This window comes from Equus quagga, unplaced genomic scaffold (genome assembly GCF_021613505.1).
Source record: "Equus quagga isolate Etosha38 unplaced genomic scaffold, UCLA_HA_Equagga_1.0 146_RagTag, whole genome shotgun sequence".
NCBI lineage: Eukaryota > Metazoa > Chordata > Mammalia > Perissodactyla > Equidae > Equus > Equus quagga.
In genome coordinates this window covers 2,860,550-2,881,156 of record NW_025796728.1, presented here as the reverse complement: position 1 = coordinate 2,881,156, position 20,607 = coordinate 2,860,550, and the positions used below count along the sequence as shown (strand labels likewise).

At 35.3% G+C, this 20,607-nt stretch overlaps 1 protein-coding gene across 1 annotated transcript in view; it reads right to left on the bottom strand.

The window, feature by feature from the left end:
• Nucleotides 1-20,607, bottom strand: part of LOC124232912 (protein furry homolog-like) — a 243,199-nt gene that overhangs the window by 113,486 nt on the left and 109,106 nt on the right. The window contains exons 5-9 of the mRNA XM_046649823.1: nt 13,462-13,515; nt 10,327-10,466; nt 9,310-9,406; nt 1,605-1,684; nt 1,139-1,219 (exon numbers count right to left, since the gene is read on the bottom strand). Of these exons, the coding sequence (XP_046505779.1) occupies nt 1,139-1,219; nt 1,605-1,684; nt 9,310-9,406; nt 10,327-10,466; nt 13,462-13,515 (452 nt within the window). The remainder of the gene's footprint in view (nt 1-1,138; nt 1,220-1,604; nt 1,685-9,309; nt 9,407-10,326; nt 10,467-13,461; nt 13,516-20,607) is intronic.

The window sequence follows — 20,607 nt, the reverse complement described above, 5'->3', positions numbered from 1 at the left end:
GTCGTGATATAGTGTTCTCCTGGACCCAACTTGCTGATGTATTAGTTAGAATTTCTAATCTATATTCTTGATAGAAATTTATTTTTGATCAAAATTAAAATATCGTGAACTATTATGCCATAGAAGGAAATATATCATTGCTCATATTATGTTTTTGTGACTATATTCCTGATCAGGGATTCATTATTGATTAAATATAAATGAGAGATTAAGATATTACTGCCAATGTCTGAATCATTTAAAATTCTCAAATTATGTTCTAAGTTCTATAGCATTGGTTAGACAAAGATCCCTAGTGTATGAACAAAAGATAAAAAATACACAAAATAAAATACACTACTTAACATTAAAATCTAACCTACTAAACATTAATAATAATTGTGCTTGCCTTCTTAGAATTTAGAAATGTTGTCAGATGGTGATTTCAGGGCCAAAGACTCTAAATAGCATCCAAGAAAATGTGAGCTGATACTTTTTACCTTAGAAATTTCCCAGTAGCAACAGAGGAAATTTGAAATCTTCCTCAGCCTTTAGAGCAACCACAAGATACTAAAGATCATCTTGTTTCATTGTTTACTACAATGATAGTTCAACACAACTCATTGAGTGTAACTCCTAATGAATAACACTTTTTATGGAGTAATACAGTATCTTTTATTTTTCCTTTTTGCTATCTCTTCTACCTATTTAAAACTCTGGTTAGTACTAAGACAAATAAGATGATCAGAAGGAAGACATTATGTTGCTGTTTCAGAAATAAAAACACTCAACTGGAGAGTATTAAAAGTAATTATTAGCTCTGTAAAAAGTTCTAAAATGAAGACATTTTAAAACACTTCTCATAGAATTGTAAAAATAGGGAACAAGGTAATGTTCTGACTATTTCGGCAATTTTTGACTTCCTCAATTCAGACATTTATGGAAAACCCCAAATAAATGAAAACAGGTTATAAAATTAAGGTATGGGTGTTACTTAAAAATCCTCTAAGGAACAGAGGCGTTGAGTAATAAAAGGTGGAGCAGATTTCATAATAACTATGAAAAAAATAGTAGCTCTAAAACTATCAGTGTCTATTAGTTAGTAATAAAGCATTCTAAAACGCAAAGCAAATCAAAATCAGTGGTTTTTAAAACTTACTTTGATTGGGCAAGAACCCCTATCACCTCTGCATATAGATCTGCAATAATATGCACATTCCCAGTGTTGGTTCCTGAATATCTAAAATAAAAAGAGAACAAACGTAAGATTTCATTAAATATTTCTACAAACTTAGTAAATTGGAAAATTCCTTATCAGAGTGTTATATAATTTTCTCTGAAGATTCGTTTAGGGGATGAAAAAACCACAAGAATTTTCTTCTATCTCTAGATTTTAATTTGCCATGAAATGTAACCTTCCAATTCTTATAAGTCCAATCAATGGTTTTAAGAACTGTTTTTACAAAATCTTTCCTATAAGCATTTTGTGTGAATTCAATAAAGATAGGAAGATAATTGCTTTGAACTCTATAAATAAATGATCAATGAGAATCCAAATTCTACTTAAAGAGTCTAAACCCAGACTGCAGAGAAAAGCAACAGTTCCTAGTTAGTATTTCACTTACCCTTCCTTATGTTTAAAGTGCTTAAAAGCTAAATTTAGAACTTCATGAACTAAGGGATCAGGCACAGGATGAACAGGAATCTAGAATAAAAAAAATTATCAGGTAAGAAAAAGCTAAATGGGTTCTAACTCTTTTGAGTGTTCTCAATATCTCAACTAAATCAATTCTAAATGTCATGATATGATCTATTACTAAGAAGTCAATCTTCCCTTTTTCTAAAGAATGCTATTATTTCCTCTAAGAATTTAGTTACTCGTCAAATTTAACAACCTCTAGATTTAAGAATATTAGCTTCAAAATCACAAGTCCTTGAACTATGGACCACGTTGCGGAAAAAGCAGTCATTATTAGTGTTATTACAATTGTTACTGTCAGAAAGTTAAAAAAGACACTCATGTATAACTCTCTGCACCATCTACAGGAAAACAACCTTTGACTGAGCCAGCCCCACGTTTCACACAGAAAATCCATTTTCTATCATGAACAGAAAACAAAAAGGACACCAACTAACCCAACAATTTTAAACTATTTATGGCTTTATTGGTATTAGAAATTTGTCATTTAAACTTCTTTGTTTTGTTTTGTTCTTTGAAAATTACATGCCAGTTCCTAATACATAAAAGAAATCAAACTATTTAAACCAGAAAGTAAAACCCCTGCCCCTTTCCCCATTATAATCACTATTAACAACTTGCTGTATATCCTTCCAGACGGTTTCCTACACACACCAACACACCCTTTTTTTCCCATTGAGGTACAATTGACATACAAATTATATTAGTTTCAGGTGTACAACATAATAATTCAATATTTGCATATATTGCAAAATGACCACCACAATAATTCTAGTTAATATCTGTCACCATACATAGTTACAGAATTTTTTTTCTTGTGATGAGAACTTTTCAGAGTTACTCTGAGTAACTTTTGAATACGCAATACAGTGTTATTAACTATAGTTGTCATGCTGTATATTACAGCTCCATAACTTATTTATTTTATAACTGGAAGTCTGTTCCTTTTGACTCCCTTCACCCATTTTGCCCAATTTCCACATCTCTGCCTCTGGCAACCACCAATCTCTTCTCTGCATCTATGAGCTTGGTTTTTTGTTTCGTTTTGTTCTTTTGAGATTCTAGGTATAAGGCACACATCTTATTTTTACTTTAAAGAATAACACATCTTTGCATGTCAGTACTTACAGCAACTCCTTATACTTTTTAACAGTCATGTAATACCCAGCATACACATTTTAATTTACTTAATGAGCTCCCTGTTAATGAACATTTCATTCCAAATTTTCAATATCCAACATATATAACGTTATACAATATACATCTTCTGCATTTAACATTATATACTTGTATAGTTCCATCAGAGAGTCCAAAAGGAGGAACTGATAGGTCAAAGAGTACACAGGTCACCACTGGAATACATTCTATATAAGTGTGGGTCTGTTTTTGAGCTCTCTATTCTGATCTACCAATTTGTTTATGTCTGTACCAAAACCACGCGGTCTTAATTATGAGACCTTAATAATAAGCTCTGATGTCTCATACTGCAAGTTCCCCCTTATTTTTACTTCAGACACAGCTTGGCTGTTCTTGGCCCATTGTTATTCCATATTCAATTTACAGTCATCTTTTCCAGCTCCACAAAAACTGTTAGGATTGTTATTGGAGTTGCAATGCATCTATAGACCAATTTCAGGATAACTGTGTTGCCGCATTTACATGGAATACCTTTGCACTTCTTTAAAGGCTTTCAGCAAAGTTTTATAATTTTCTATTTTTGTCCTGTGTTATACTTATTCCTAAGACAATAAACATATGAAGAGATGCTTGATTTTATCAATAATAAGGAGAATAATAATACACAAGATATCATTTTACACCTATTCAATGGGAAAAAGTTAAGTCTGACAATACAAACAGTAGAGAGAACGTAAATGAATGAGGTTTCGTATACATTGCTGGTGGAAGTTTAAATCAATCTTTCGCAAAGCCTGCAATCTAGTGAAGGGGATCAAAGCATGACATCACAAAATATGGCACTTTGGCATAAGGATTATTTTGAACTGAAGGCAACTGAGAAACAGCAGATGCAGGAAAAGCTCTCTACCTTTCTACGTCTCAACGAATCTTTTAAAAGCAACCTGATGATACAGGAAAGAAATGAAGTTTATTCATCAGTCTGTAAAGCTGAGATTTTTTAAATCCCATGTTAGTAATAGGGCAAAAACTGAATTTATTCCACATAATAAAGTTCAAGAATTCAGAGACTCGAAGAGAATAATCTTAACCTTTGTCCCATATTGGTAAACTGAAATTTTAAACCCAGAATTTCTCTAGCAATTAGGGATACTTACCTAGGAACTTGAACAATGACTGCATAATTACAAGAAGCTTTTCAATCTTTTACAGGCAAACGCATCCCATCATTATAAAAGGGTAACAATCACATCTTATTGATACAGGAATTTCAGAATACTGGTTGATCGATTAAGTTGCGGTATGGCAATCTTTTACTTGGTACCCTGAGTACCTCTTTTTAGGACCACATTCTTCATCTCATAATAAGAAGAAACTAAAAACCACATCCCCAAAGTACTCCTGTATATCCACACCAAGCTGTGCAATTTATCACAGGGAAACTCTAATCAAACCTTTATACGATAAATAAAAGCATTTCCTTCATTATAATGAGAAAAGCGTAGAAAGACCATGGATTTTGGATTAGTCTAATCAAATCAAAGCCTCTTTTCTTTTTACTAGTTATGTAACCTTGAGGAAGTTTCCACTTGCTCACCTGTAAAATGTAGAGAATAGAAGTCTAAGATTACCAGCCCTGAGAGAGCGCAAAATTGAGTGTATTACAATTGGAGACTGATTCCTGTTCTCTCACTTTTTCTATCTTTTTCTAAAAGGCACCAGACCAAAATTCTTACTTCCCGAGAATGTAGGGCAGATAAAGGGACTAGAACATAGGATGCAGATACTGAGGGGAAGCCCTGGTAGGGAAAAACGGCAGGACACCAGAGCCCGTTAGAGAAGCAGGGAGGAAGATGGGTCCTCCTAGCCTGATCTTCCCCGCACTGGGCCACAAGACAGGCCCCACCAGAATCACTGCTGTTGCCCTGTACGTCCCAGTCCCCATGTGGCTATCCCATTGAGAGCTAAAACAGAGCAGACATCTACCACTAGGTGATGCCAAACTTTAGCTAGGAATAGGCCATATTTGCATCAAGCAGCCGGACTCCCAGAACTTATTCCAGAACTCACAGAGCTAATCACGCAGGCTGGCCCCAGACAACCTGGCAGTCATGCAACACTGCATTTTACATGATTTAATTTTTTGTACCCCACTTACTGTCCTGTGTTGTGGTTTTACCACACTGATTTCCCCACAGGGGTGTTTGGTGTACTCTAGACCAGAGATATAAAAATCAAGGTGACTTAACCCTATAATTTCTCCTAGTCTTTGTTTGCTCCAGTTATGCCTGAAGTCTAACAAGGACAAGAGGGTACTACTTAGCCATGCTGTGTGCTTTTCACCACTACCCTAGTCCTGCCACTATCAATACTTTCTACACGTCTACGTGCCAGGTACCGGTTAGGCATTTCTATATACATTATTTATAAACACTTACAACAGCCTTACAAGGTAGATATTTGTCCCCTAACTTACAGATGAGGGAACTAAAGTTCGGTAGTGCATACTTCTCTAGAATATACTGTGTGCCCAGTTTCTGATATATGAAAATGCACTCAATAGATGAAACAAATGAGGAAAGAAAACTTTCAGTTTTATATTATAGCTGGAAAAGAGATGGGGAAACAGAAGTGAAAGAAGAAATATATTTTTACTTTTTGGAAGAAGAAGAGCACAATCTCTAAAAATTTTATTTAAAGAATAAACATCAGAATGCACACACATCCTTGAACTCTCTCTTTCTCCCCTTGTTTTCAATAGCAAAAAAAATTCCCAAACCAAATCTCAAAAAAAAAGGGCGGGGGGGGGGGGAAGAATCCCATTGCAGTATATAGGGAAGAAGTTCTACTTTCATGGGATGATATTCCCATCTTTTGTATCAAGAATTTTTCACAGCTTGTCATTCGTGTGATTTTAGAAGCAGCTCTAATTTTACCTGAACATTCAAGAAGGATATACTTAGTAGACTCTAAAGAATACTCAGGTGTGATTCCAAGGCTAGTCCCACCACCACTTCCAAAATTTAAAGTTTTTATCACAACATGAAAGTGAAAAACAACCAAATCAGGTTAAGATAGGGAAACTGTGGAGTCAGTGAGGCTCGCTCGTTACCTAAAGGACCAGGCCTCAACGCAAAGGGGAGGGAATAAATTCATGCCTCAGCAAAATCACAAATAACTCTACAAGCTCCAGGGCTGCCCATCAACATCTAAAGTGCTAATGTTAAATCTAAAAATATGAAGGATCCACTCCACCTTGTGATACTTTAGAACAGCACGGATAAAACTAAGCCAAGAGCTCGAAATGGCTCACAAGCCTGTTTCCTAATGTTCTTGTTTGTTTTGATGAATAAATGTTTCACTAAAACTCCATATGAAAAGAAAATTGCTTCAAAGTTTCTAAATGCTATATTGCTGTTTAAATAGACTTTTATCATGGATTTGCAAGCCTTTGGTACCAACACACTAAAATCTGTAGTGGCCATGACCCCAAAATTACTATTCTGATTTTCTAGAAAAAATTAAATTAGTCCTCTATCACCCTGAATTAAGTTTGTTCCCATGGCAAATCACACTGTTTAATTTCATCATATTCTACTAATTCAATTATTTCTCTAACTTGTTATGATTAAAACTTTAATTTCATAAAATCCTGGCCATTTCACCTAATTTTGTATTACTGATTTTACCAATAAGAATAATTTTATTTTTATTATTAAAGGGAGAAAACTTGGAGTAAAAAAGTGAAGTCACTTTATAATCTTCAGCAAATCACTACAACCAAGAAAATTTCTTTATCTGCAAAATGAAAGTAACAGACAACATTTATTGGGCACTTTTCATGTCTCAGGCATTATTGTTTTAATTCTCATGATTCTCCAAAAATGGTACTATTACCATCCCTCTTTTACAGAGGAGGAATGAGTTAGTGGGTAATAACTTGCCCAAGTCACACAGAAAGTAAATGATACAGCTAGGATGGAAACACTTGTCATGCATATCTCCCAGGCTATTATAATGACAACTGCTACAAAGGACTTAAGAGTCTTTATGTATTACCAAGAGTTCTAAACATGTGTGATTATTACTAAAGTTATGACAAATTATTCAAGAAACAAAAAATTTACAAAACACAAGGTCAAAGACTGATCCACAAAGAATATTTACTCCTCCTTAAGACTGAACTAGCCATGTATAATACTTCCAATGCTCCCAGGACTGTCCACCTCATCAAAATAAAACTGAATCACATTTTAATATGTGTATATTATCTGGGACAAAACTAAAAGTCCTATTAAATTCAAGATATATTACATTGATTACTCTCTGGATCTATTAAACCCTATATCACCTTGACATGGAAGAAAATTGGGTTAGTTTGTCATGATATTTCAGAAAGTTCTATTGATTTTTACTTCATTTTCTGTGGTTTTACAGGTTTTGAAGACTTGCCTTTTTCTAGGAAAGAGAAACCCATATAAGATTTAAATGAATAAAAGTATATCTATGTTCTTGGTGATGTATTTTATTCTTTGATGGGTACATTTGAATGAAAGTCTGAGGATAACGGTAAAAGGGAGAAAAGGTAAGTGGAAAGGGAACTGTAGGTTGGAACAACATGGCGACAGAACCAAAGGCAAAGATGAGCTATTAGAGCCACTGTATTTCTCTTTTTCACACTTTGAGTCCATGTGAACCACGGGTCTGAAAGGATTCTGTGCAGTGGACTTGAAAAACGAGCCCACTGAAAGAATGTTCTTGAGTTTATAGATGCTGATGTTTTTTTATACCAGAAGAGCTATCTGGATTATATTTTAAAAGAAGGAGGATAAAGATCAAGAAGATGGGGAGGGAAAAAAGACAGGGAAGGAGGGAGGGGAAGACGAGAAAGAAAAACCTTCACAGGGTTGTCTATGCATTGAAGTTCTGAAGCCAGTGCAATTAGGGGCAACTTTTAGACAAGAACAGAGACTGATTGCTAGGCAGAAGAACGTCACGGGAAACAAAGGAGAAAAGGCACAAAGGAGCCGGATCAGGGAGGGCCCTGGATGTCAGGGTAGGGAGTTTGCAACTTCTCCTGCTGGAAGAAGAAACCGTGTACTATTTATTTAACTAAGCAAAGAAGTGCAAACGCTGGTGACCTAACCACTTCAATGACCTACAGTTAGTACTTAACTGACCTACATTTAGCATACAAGAGATGCTAGAGATCAACCAGGATGAGCCCTAGTCAAAGTCCATTCATGGTCTATTGCGTTTCTGCTCCTCAGCTCCTCCAAGCCCTCGTTACTTCGGATTTAGGGTCTTAGGATCCCAGCTAGCCTGAGAGATCACAGAGAGCAAATCTGGCTTGTTAGCACAACTCCCAGAGGAAATTTCCTTCCCACATCCACTAAAAAACCTTAATGAAAGGTACAAATTAAAGTGACTTTACCTTTCATTAACTCATTTATTTATTTTTACATATTTAAAATTATTTTTATTTGCAGATTTCAATGTCTTTTTGCATATATTGTAAAAACAAATGCAAAGTAAAAATGATCACATAATTCAAATGTTTTTATATTGGCTAGGTCAAAAAATAGGCTATCAATTAACTTTTATATCTTACATTTTCTCTTTATTGTCATATTATATATTCTATTCCATTTTATATAACAGAAACAAAATCCACTGTCCAAACAAGTCATATGCAAGATGTGATTTTTTTTTTCTTTTAGGTTTCCTAACTTTTTTCAAAACATTACAATGTGCATAGTTGGAAATAGATAGATTATCTTTGAATTATATATAACTTTTTAAAGACTACGAACTATAAAAAAAATACTATCAAAATCAGTACAGGTATTTATATGTATATTTGTACTGATTTCGAACAGTAAAAACATAGATGGTAGATTATATTATGTACTTATATCTTTACTGTCTATGCCATTCAGATGTTAGCCTCTTGAGTGTAGTGCCTAGAGCAATGCCAGTGAACAGTAGGCATTCTAATACTCACTGAATGAATAAACATAAATAATTTATTACCCTGAGATATTTTCACTTGTCTGAGAACCATTTGCACTTGACAATTCAGCTTTACCCATGTCAGATCACCTCCATTCCTCAACTGTAACTGCTCAACCATTCCACGTTGGAATGTAGGCTTGAGGGCTTTGGAAGACAAATTCTTAGAAAGTGGATTGAAGGAGGTGAATGACAGGCAGACTGTATTTGCAGCCAACAGACCTTATTTAACACAATTTCTATTCAGCCCAATTTTGCTAACAAGCTTTCACATCTTAGATGGCATACAAAGTAAAAAGAATGGCAGTGATAGGTACAGCACACGAAAGCCCCAGGCAACTGAACGAAGTGTAATTGAATTACAGGAATTCAGTTGATGTGGACCAGAATTTTAGAGGTGACATCTTAAATAAGGTAACTAAAACACAAAGGCATAAGCAAAGAATAAGAAATACAGACTTTGCGGAAATAAAAGAGCTTACCTGCTTTAGAACTTCAACTAAAACTAAACAGAAAATGAAATCTACTGCTAAGTCTCTCCTTTCAAGAAGATAATCTCTTTCACGTTGCTGTTCATCCCTGAAACAAGAACAAATTGGGATGGCTCACGTTATGTACTGAATTCCTAATAAATATGGTGTTCCACAGCAATTGTTAGTACAAGTTTTTTTCATAACCCAACGCATGTATTACATGTTCTCACATTCTCTCTCTTTTTGTACATTAGGTATTTATATACACATTTCACTATTATATCTGTCAGAAACTAAACCTAATCTAAAAGAATTAGTAAGAGGAAGAAAAATATTTTAAATTTCATTTAGAAAACCTAACATTGTTCCATATTTGATCAGTACTTTTTTTTATTAAGAACTGAAATAAAAGTAATAATTTTCTGAGGAAAATACAATGCCAGGTAACTTTCTCACAAATCTAAGTTGAAAAATCATGAGTTGCATCTACTAAAGTTCAATTCCAAACCACGGACCATCACTTGAACACAAAGAGATGTTTTATGAAAAGTCAAGATCTCCCGGAGACATTTGAAGGAGGTGAAGACAATTCTAGGATTTGGGCACCAAGAAGAGTCCCTGGTATTATAATGCAGGGTTTGGGCAGTCTTCTTGTATCACAACAATTGCCTCCCTTCACAAACCACGTGAATGGCACCTTCTTTGAATATTTTCTTAACTTCTACAACTATTAAAGCTATTAAAACTATCAAAATTAAAAATTTACTCACTGAACTGCTGAAAGGGCACTCCTGTCTTTGCATGACTAGTACTGCAGAGCTGCACCTAGCTTAGCTGGTACCTTCCTTTGACTTACAATTTAAGTAAGGACTACCCTTTCCTCTTACTGCCACCTTCATACCAAAAGTAATCAATGCTTTTGCTTAGAAACCAAAAAATAACAATCTTCAGTTGATAACACTATCATAGCCCCTTCATTGGAAATGTTTTGATTCTAGGTAGAACAGTGGAAAATAAGCCACTTACCCCTTAGACTTTGTGCTAGATCGAGGCCTATACTCATAAGATTCATCTTCAGTTCCATTCTGGCGTCTGTACCAGTCAAACAAGGTGCGAAGTAAGGAAGGGAGACAGTGCTCTGCTACTGAGCTCATAGAGCTTATCAACTGAAAAGACAGGACATTACCCGAAAATAAAATACAAAATTGAAGTACCACACTCCTAACTCTATTAGTAATCATCTAGAAATGATTAACATTTGTAGAATAAACATAGTAATTCAAATGCAGTAAGCATGTTTTAAAATAAAAATAAGGGCTAAGGGTTTAGCCAAGCAATAAAGTGGGCTAAGAAGTTTAACCCACTATCAAACTTTACTAAACCCATTCAGTGGCTGTCAACCTTTCTGCTGCCACCACATGCCATTCACGTGTAAAAACACGCCATCGGTAACATCCCTGATTATACAAATGGATATCTCTGGGAGAACTGTCATGTATAACATGAAAAAACCATATCTACTTCGTGCCCCAGCCAGTTCCTCTGTGCTCATGTGAATTAAAAGGTTCTAAAATGTTGCCACTAGAATGGATGAGGAGATGTAGAAACAAAGATGACTACACTATGATAGAACTCTGGGAAAAGCTCCAATTTACTCTGTACTGCTGCTACGACACAGAACAGAGAATTATAATTAATTTGTGATACCCGCAAATAAACATAGTAGAAATGTATTGTAAACAAGCTTTTAAAGCTTAGAATATAAAAATGGACACATAAAGATAAATGTAGTGGGATGAACAGTTGCTACTCAATTTGAGGCATCACTGAAACTATTCGAATTTTAGGTGAATATCAGATTTAATCCATGAATGAACCCAACTTGCCTGCAGTGGTGGTAAGAGGTACACCAGCTACCTTTAGTAATCCCTAAGGTCACTCTTCATCTTGAGGATTGCAAGAAAAGAATTCTCTCTTCATAAGAATTTCTGTATCTGATTCAACCCACTGCTCATAAAATTAATATTCTTTTTTTTTTTTTTGAGGAAGACTGGCCCTGAGATAACATCCGTGCCCATCTTGCTCTATTTTATATATGGGACGCCTGTCACAGCATGGCTTGATAAGCAGTGCTTTGGTCCGTGCCCAGGATCCAAACCAGTGAACCCTGGGCCGCCGAAGTAGAGCATGTGAACTTAACCACTACACCACCAGGCTGGCCCCTAAGATTAACATTCTAAAATCAGCATACAGTCAAACATGCTTCATTTTTTTTTCTTAACTAAAAAACTATGGGTTGCAGAAATACTCAAGGCCTTTCAGTTCCATGACTATAGGAAGAGGGAGATAAAGAAGATAAACTGATACCAATAGGAATCAAACATGTAATTTTCCTAATGTTTTAAATTCTTTATATAACTTCAAAATGTACTTCATCCAGGAAAATAAAAAAGAATGAGTTTATCTGATTGTGTAGGCTGTTCTCTTTTTCATTGTCTCTGCTTTTCTTTAATCATGCTTTTATTTATAAATTACCATAATTTCAAAGGTAAATAGTTTGTAATACAGGGAATTAAAATAAAAACAAGATCCTATGGGGCCAGCCTGGTGGCATGGTGGTTAAGTTTGTGTGCTCCGCTTCGGTGGCCTGGGGTTCACGAGTTCACCTCCTAGAACATACGCACCACTTGTCAAGCCATGCTGTGGTGGCACCCCACATATAAAGTAGAGGAAGATTGGCATGGATGTTAGCTCAGGGACAATCTTCCTCACCAAAAAGAAAACAAGAAGAAGAAAAAAAAGATTCTAATTTTATTTAACTGTTTTATTAAGAATGAATAGCGTCATTCAAAAGAAATCGCTTTTAATATCTAGAGAAAAATAAAACACCACCTGCCACTATAAATATATATTAAAACAATTTATAACATGCATAGCTTTTTACTGTGGAAAAAAAAAAATCAAGCTATGAGGCATCATCATTTATAATTTTATTAATCATTTACATAAGAAAACAATTGGAAATTTGCCTTAAAATGTTGTTTAACAGGATTTCAAATTCTGAATGTACATTCATTCATCATTAGTGAAGTAGATTAGACATGTGAATAATCTAAATACCTTTAAAATAATATATTAATAGATAAATAAGTAATAATTAGTAATAATTGATACCTTTTGTAGTGGAATTAAGATTTGAATATTAAGATTATAATTAACATTAAGATTATAATTAACATTAAGATTATAATTAAGATTATATAAGGTTATCTTAATATTACTGTTAACAGAGGACTAGCCTTCCTATTCATGGTTTCTTCATAGACCAGTGGCTATTTACTAAGTGTAGGCATCAGAATCGCTTAGGGAGCTATGGGAAAACACAGGTGGCAGGGCACTGCTCCAGGTGATTCTGATTCAGCAGAACTGGACTGAGAGCCAGAAACACAGTATTCTGGTAAGTCTCCACCAAGTAATTCTAACCAGTCAGCTTGATCTAGTCAATTAAACTCATATGAACATTAACTTCTATTTCCTAGATACATAATAATGAGAAAAGTACTAGATGGCAGAGAAAGCTAATCTGGGTTATTGGTTTTTTGCCAACAACACATAATAAAATAACTCTTGAGCAAACATAATTATGATAAAATAACACTTGATCAAACGTTCAATCTCAGCCAAGAGGAAAGAATTAACACTAGAGGAATACTACATCAATTTTTAGATACTGGCATTCTATATAAAGGTTCTAATATCACAATCGGAAAAAATAAATGTTAAAAGGTAAAATACTATTACGTAAAAACTGGTACACAAGGAAAGATTGAGGGCTGTAATTGGAAACATTCTGAGAAAATTTCAAATGGCACAGAAGAGAGATTAACAATGAAAAGTAAAACATTTTAAAATGCTAAATGAACAGAAATCAATAAAGTTCACAGCTCATCCTATGAACTATAAAGTTCACAGTTCATGCGAACTTTTTCACACGTTTTGTTAAAAAACAATCTACCAATTCTAGACTGAATCTAGTGTATAAAGATATAAAGGATCATTAAACAAAATAAAGACATTTCTTAATATTGGATATATTCAGACTAGACTATTACAATGAACACTTTCCTTTCAGGAAAATATATTCCCCCCAAATTGGCATACCTGGTCAAACTGAAGATCTTCACCCCTCTGAAGAGATCTAGATAATGGCTTCTCCTACAATTAAAAAAAAGTATATATACAAAATATTAGAAATCTTATATATGATATGCAGTTTAGATTTGTGAATTGGTTTTGTTTTTGTTTTCATTTGTAATTAGATTGTTTTAAAGAAAGGTAGGCCTCCCGCTTGCCCAGGGTCACACAACTAGGATTCAAGCCTGAGTGTGGCTCCAGAGCCAGAGCTCTCTCCAGGATACCCTCCAAAAAGAGTGGCCATAAGTCCTATAACTGGGGTGGGGGGGGGGGGGGGGGCGGGGATGAGAAAGTAACTACAGGAGGAGACAGAAAAGAGGTATCGGGGTGACTCCTAGGTTTCCAGTTTGCACACATGGATGATGGATGGTGGTACTGCTCTCTGAAAGGGGGAATACAACGGGAAGACAAAGTTTAAACGGAAGGACATATTCTGGTGACATTGAGTTTAACGTCCCTATAAGCCATAATAGAGAAGATGTTGACTAATAGGGGCTTGAAGAACACAGAAGAGCAGCAGACTAGCCTGGAGAGAGAAATTTGGAAGCCATCACTGTATAGAAAGTAACCAAGTTCATGAAACAAAGTCAACTACCTAGGAAGACATAGGTAAGACGAGGTCCTAGATTTAAATTTTGAGAAATTCTAACAGTTAACGTTTATGTACTCAGCCTCACAAAGATTATCAACATTCCCTAAATTCTATAAATTTAACATGATCCTCTGGTAAAAACAGAAATTTTTTAATCCAATAAGCTGATTAAATGTTCATATGGAGAAATAAATAATTCTTGATTATGCCAAGTCACTATATCAGTAAAGAAAATACAGAAATAGACACAAATACAGATGGAAAAATAACAAGGGCAGAAATTCAAATATTGTAGCAAAGATGGAAAACTTAATATATAGCATTGGGATAATTAGATTGTCTGCAGGAAATATTACGTGACATCATTACCTCAATGAATCCTAAGTGTTTTTTAAAATTTTAAAACAAAATCATCAAAATCCTAGAAAAAAAATCCTAGAAGAAAGGTGGTAGGTTTTTCTTGAGTTCATAATAGTTTACATCATTGGGAAATTTCAGTTGTACATTATTTCTTGTCTGTCACCACATAGGTGCTCCCCTTCACCCCCTGTGCCCACCCCCTACCCGCCTTCCCCTGGTAACAACTGAACTGTTTTCTTTGTCCATGTGCTTGTTTATATTCCACATATGAGTGAATTCATCTGGTGTTTGTCTTTCTCAGTTTGGCTTATTTCGCTTAGCATAATTCCCACCAGGTCCATCCATGTTGTTACAAATGGGATGATTTTGTCTTTTTTTATGGCTGAGTAGTATTCCATTGTATATATATACCACATCATCTTTATCCAATCATCAGTCAATGGGCATTTAGGTTGCTTCCATGTCTTGGCTATTGTGAATAGTGCTGCAATGAACATAGGGGTACATATGTTACTATGGATTGTTGATTTCAAGTTGTTTGGGTAGATACCCAGTAGTGGGATAGCTGGGTCATATGGTAGTTCTATTTTTAGTTTTTTGAAGAATCTCCATACTGTTTCCCATAGTGGCTGCACCAGTTTGCATTCCCACCAGCAGTGTATGAGGGTTCCCTTCTCTCCACACCCTCTCCAACATTTATTTTTAGTCTTAGAGATTATAGCCATTTTAACAGGCATAAGGTGGTATCTTAGTGTAGTTTTGATTTGCATTTCCCTGATGATTAGCATGATCATCTTTTCATGTGTTTATTGGCCATCTGTATATCTTCTTTGGAAAAATGTTCACATCCTCTGCCCATTTTTTGATTAGATTGTTTCTTATTTTGTTGTTCAGTTGTGTGAGTTCCTTATATATTATGGACATTAACCCCTTATCAGATACATGATTTGCAAAAATTTTCTCCCCATTGGTGGGCTGTCTTTTGGTTTTGATCCTAGTTTCTTTTGCCTTGCAGAAGCTCTTTAGTCTCTTTTTCTTTTGGTTCCCTTTTCTGAGAAAACATGGTATTCGAAAAGATCCTTTTATGTTTGATGTCAAAGAGTGTACTACCTATATTATCTTCCAGGAATTTTACAGTTTCAGGACTTATCCTCAGGTCTTTGATCCATTTTGAGTTTATTTTTGTATATGGTGTGAGATAATGGTCTACTTTCATTCTTTTGCATGTGGCTGCCCAGTTTTCCCAACACCACTTATTGAAGAAACTGTCTTTTCTCCATTGCATGTTCTTGGCACCTTTGTTGAAGATTAGCTGTCTGTATATGTGTGGTTATATTTCTGGTCTTTCAGTTCTCTTCCATTGATCTGTGTGCCTGTTTTTGTCCCAGTACCAGCTGTTTTGATCACTATGGCTTTGTAGTACATCTTGAAGTCAGGGATTGTGATACCTCCGGCTTTGTTCTTCTTTCTCAGTATTGCTTTAGCAATTCGGGGTCTTTGGTTGCCCCATATGAATTTTAGGATTCTTTGCTCTATTTCTGTGAAGAATGTCTTTAGGATTGTGATTGGGATTGTACTAAATCTGTACATTGCTCTGGGAGGTATGGACATTTTAACTACGTTTATTCTTCCAATCCATGTGCCTGGAATCTCTTTCCATCTCTTTATGTCCTTATCTATTTCTTTCAATAATGTCTTATAGTTTTCATTGTATAAGTCCTTCACCTCCTTCGTTAAATTTATTCCTAGGTACTTTATTCTTTTTGTTGCAACTGTAAATGGAATTGTATTCTTGAGTTCTCTTTCTGTAAGTTCATTATTAGAGTAGAGAAATGCAACTGATTTTTGTAAGTTGATTTTGTACCCTGCAACTTTATTGTAGTTGTTAATTATTTCTAATAGTTTTCTGATGATATATAAGATCATGTGATCTGCAAACAGCAAGAGTTTCACTTCTTCACTCCCTAATTGGATTCCTTTTATTCCTTTCTCTTGCCTTATTGCTCTGGCCAAAACCTCCAGTACTATGCTGAATAAGAGTGGTGATAGTGGGCATCCTTGTCTTGTTCCTGTTCTCAGGGGGATGGCGTTCAGTTTTTCCCCATTGAGTATGATGTTGGCTGTGGGTTTGTAGTATATGGCCTTTATTAAGTTAAGGTAATTTCCTTCTATCCCCATTTTGTTAAGAGTTCTTATCATAAATGGCTGTTGGATCTTGTCAAATGTTTTCTCTGTATCTAATGAGATGTTCATGTGGGTTTTATTCCTCATTTTGTTAATGTGGTGCATCACACTGATTAATTTGCAGATGTTGAACCATCCCTGTGTCCCTGGAATACATCCCACTTGATCATGATGTATGATCTTTTTGATGTATTGCTGTAGGCAGTCTTTTTTTAACAATCTCAGACTTTTCTAAATATGATACAAAATGCAGAAACAAACAAAAATAGTAAATTCAACCACATATAAATAAAAAAGTATACGCATAGTAAAAAAAAAAGAATGAAGGTCAAATGACAAAATAGGAAAAATAGTTGTAATAGATATTATAGACAAAGGTCTAATTTCCTTAACATACAAACAGTTCCTATAGATCATTAAGGGAAAAATTCAATAACCCAACAGAAAAAAATGTACAAAGAATCAACAGATAGTTCACAAAAAGGAAATGTTTATAGCTCCTAAATATCTGTTCATATACTTAACCTCACTCAGAAGAGAAATGCAATTTAAAAACACAAAGAAGTACTCCCTAGCTATCAGATTTGCAAAGTTCAAAAAGTCTGCCAGCATGATGTTTTGGTGAGGTTACTCTCAAATGGTGAGAGTCCTCTCAAATAATGCCAATGAGAAAGTAAATAGATAACAACATCCTTCGAATACTATTTGGCAATATTTGTCAAAATTTTAAAACGTACACATCCTTTGACCCAGCAAAAGTTCCACTCATAAGTATCTATCTTACACACATAATCACATCTGTAAAATGATTTTCATAAAATATTCACTACAGCTTCATCTGCAACAGCAAAGATTAGAAATAACTAAAGTCTACCTATATTATGATACATCCATAGAATAGAAAGAATACCGTGACGACTTTTAAACAAATGACATAGCTCTATACATACTAACATGGAATAATCTCCTAGGTATAATGAGAGCGTGCTATACACACACACTCACACTTGCTATTAAATACATAGACTATCTCATTAAAAAAAAGAGAGAAAGAAATGTGTTTGCAAGTGGGGAGAAAAATTGGACAATTAGGAAAAGGGGTTAGGAGTGGAAGGTTGTTCCTGTACAGATTTTTGTACCATTTGAACTTCCATGATACAACACAAGCCAAGGGAAAAGAATACTTCAAAAAGAAAGAAACAGTGTATTGACAGTAAAATACAATACTTTCATGAGGTGACCTTTCAGTATGGTTGCTTCCTATTAATTTAAACGGTATCAAGAGAAGCTTCTGATTTAGTGTTGCATCTTGCTTCAGCACACAGCATTACTGGAATGCTTTTTTTTTTTTTTTTTAACTTTCCATCTGTTCTGTTAATTTGTTTACTGAAAAAACACATGAGTTCCTACTATGGGCAAGCAATATCTGTGACCTAAAGATGGTGCGGTGGGACTCACTGTGGAAAGCTTAGACTCTTTACCCTTCAACCACTGGGTCTGCGGGGCATAATGGATACTATGGCCTCTCCACCCTCTCTCATCTGCATGTGAAATCATTCTTGCTTGTATGAAGACATGCCCATGAAAGGGTCATTCTAGATCACTGTCTCAAGTTAGAATAGAAAGATCACCCTTGCCACATACAGAGGCCTCTATCAAAGGAGAGAAGGAATGGGTTATGATACTTTGTTGCATTAGGTTGAGAGGAAGAGGGATTAAAGAAAACCCTGGACAGATAAAAGTTTTGATGGACACTGGACATTATGATGGTTAATTTTATGTGTTAACTTGACTGAGCCCAAATATTTGGTCAACATCATTCTGGATGTGTCTGTGAGGGTCTTTTTGGATGAGATTAACATTTGAATTGCTAGACTGAGTAAAGCACACTGCCCTCCCTAAAGTGAGTGGCCCTCATCTGATTAGCTGAAGGCCTGAAAAGAACACAAAAGGCTCACTATCTCTGGAGTAAGAAAGAACTCCCCTCGCCTGTCTGCAGTGAGCTGGGACATCAGTCCAGACCTGCCTTTCTTCCTATCTCAAACTGATGCATCGGCTCTTCCCGGGTCTGCTGGCTTTCAGACTGGAACTGACACCATCAGCTCTCCTGGGTCTCCAGCTCGCCCACTGCAGATCTCGGGACTTCCCAGCCTCCATGATCATGGGAGCCAATTCCTAAATTCTTTTTATATATACATACACACACCCCTTATCAGTTCTGCTTCTCTGGAGAATGCTGACTAATATAAACATCATTTCAGATTTAATTTCCTCTTTGATCCAAGGAAAGAATATGTCCCAGGGAAAAGAAATGTGTCCACATTTACAGAAGGTGGCTAGAAGGACATTCACTGTAAACAGTAAAAATTGAAAAGCAACATCAATGCATAACAATGGATAATTTGAGTTAAAAAATCATGGTATATCAATAAATTAGAATATTGCAAAGCCAGTAAAATGACAGGAAGAACTAAATTTATAGATTAGGCAAACATCTTCAATGTATTAACTAAATTAATAATAGATATAATACTCTTATAAAAGGATAGAATGCATATATGGTGGTACACACATATAAGTAAATTTAAAGCTCTAGAAATATATATATATATATACCATACACTAATAATAAGAACCAGGAATATAGATTGTTTCGTGGTTGTACTATTACTAGCTTATTTTTATTTTCTGAGTTTTCTACAAAGAACACAGATTACTTCTTCACATTCTTAAACTTGAGGGTTGCTGTTGGGTTTCCAGTGCTTGGTGGTATCTAGCAAATCCATTTAATGATAGAACTAAGACAGTAAAATCAAGAGAATTATGGTTACAGAAGAGAAGTGGGCTTTTTAATGCTTTTTTTGGTGAGGATGATTGGTCCCGAACTAACATCTGTTGCCAATCTTCCTCTTTTTTTTTTCTCCCTCCCCAAAGCCCCAGTACATAGTTGTATGCCTTAGTTGTAAGTCCTTCTAGTTCTTCTATGTGGGACGCTGCCAACAGCCTGGCTTGATGAGTGGTGTGCGGAAGTCCGAGCCCACGATCCGAACCTGCGAACCCTGGGCCACCAAACCCGAGCCCGCGAACTGAACCACTATGCCATCAGGCCAGCCCCTGTATATACGTTAATGTTTACATTTAGCTTTAAAGATCTCTTACCTATTCTCTCTGTAAAAGAAACATTTGTCTGAAATTCAGAAATTAAATCATTTTAGTTTCAGTTTACTTTTGTTCTGTTAATTCAAACAAAATTTACCATAATTAGTTTAATTTAAAATAACATATTTAGTGTTATCCCTTTTGTCAGTTTTTCTACCTACTTGTCTTGATGGCTACCCCAAATATAGTTACGTAACTTGCTGAATATGAGATGCCTGGGATTATGTTCAAATATATGATGACTGATTCTTCTGTTGAGATTTTTAGAATGATCATCTAAACTTTCTACTATGCTTTTTGAAAGTTATTTTTTATTTTTCTTTTATTTATTTATTTATTTATTTGAGGAAGATGAGCCCTGAGCTAACATCTGCCACCAATCCTCCTCTTTTTGCTGAGGAAGACTGGCCCTGAGCTAACATCTGTGCCCATCTTCCTCTCCTTTACATGTGGGATGCCTGCCATAGCAAAGTTTGACAAGTGGCGAGTAGGTTCACACCCAGGATCTGAACCGGCAAACCCCAGGCCACAGAAGTGGAGTGTGCAAACTTAACCACTACACCACTGGGCTGACCCCCAGAAATGATTTTTGAATGCAAAAGGATACTCATGTCACCATTAGTACAACATGAAATAAGTGTATTGCATTAAATATAAATTACTAACGAGGAACTTTGTATTAACCTCTCAGTGTCATTATAGTGTGGCTGAGGATGCCCTAATCAAGGTCCAAGCAGATGTACTGTCTTTTGATATGAGATTTTGAAAAGATGAACCATTCAAAAATATGTTTATAGTACATGCAAGCCATTATCACA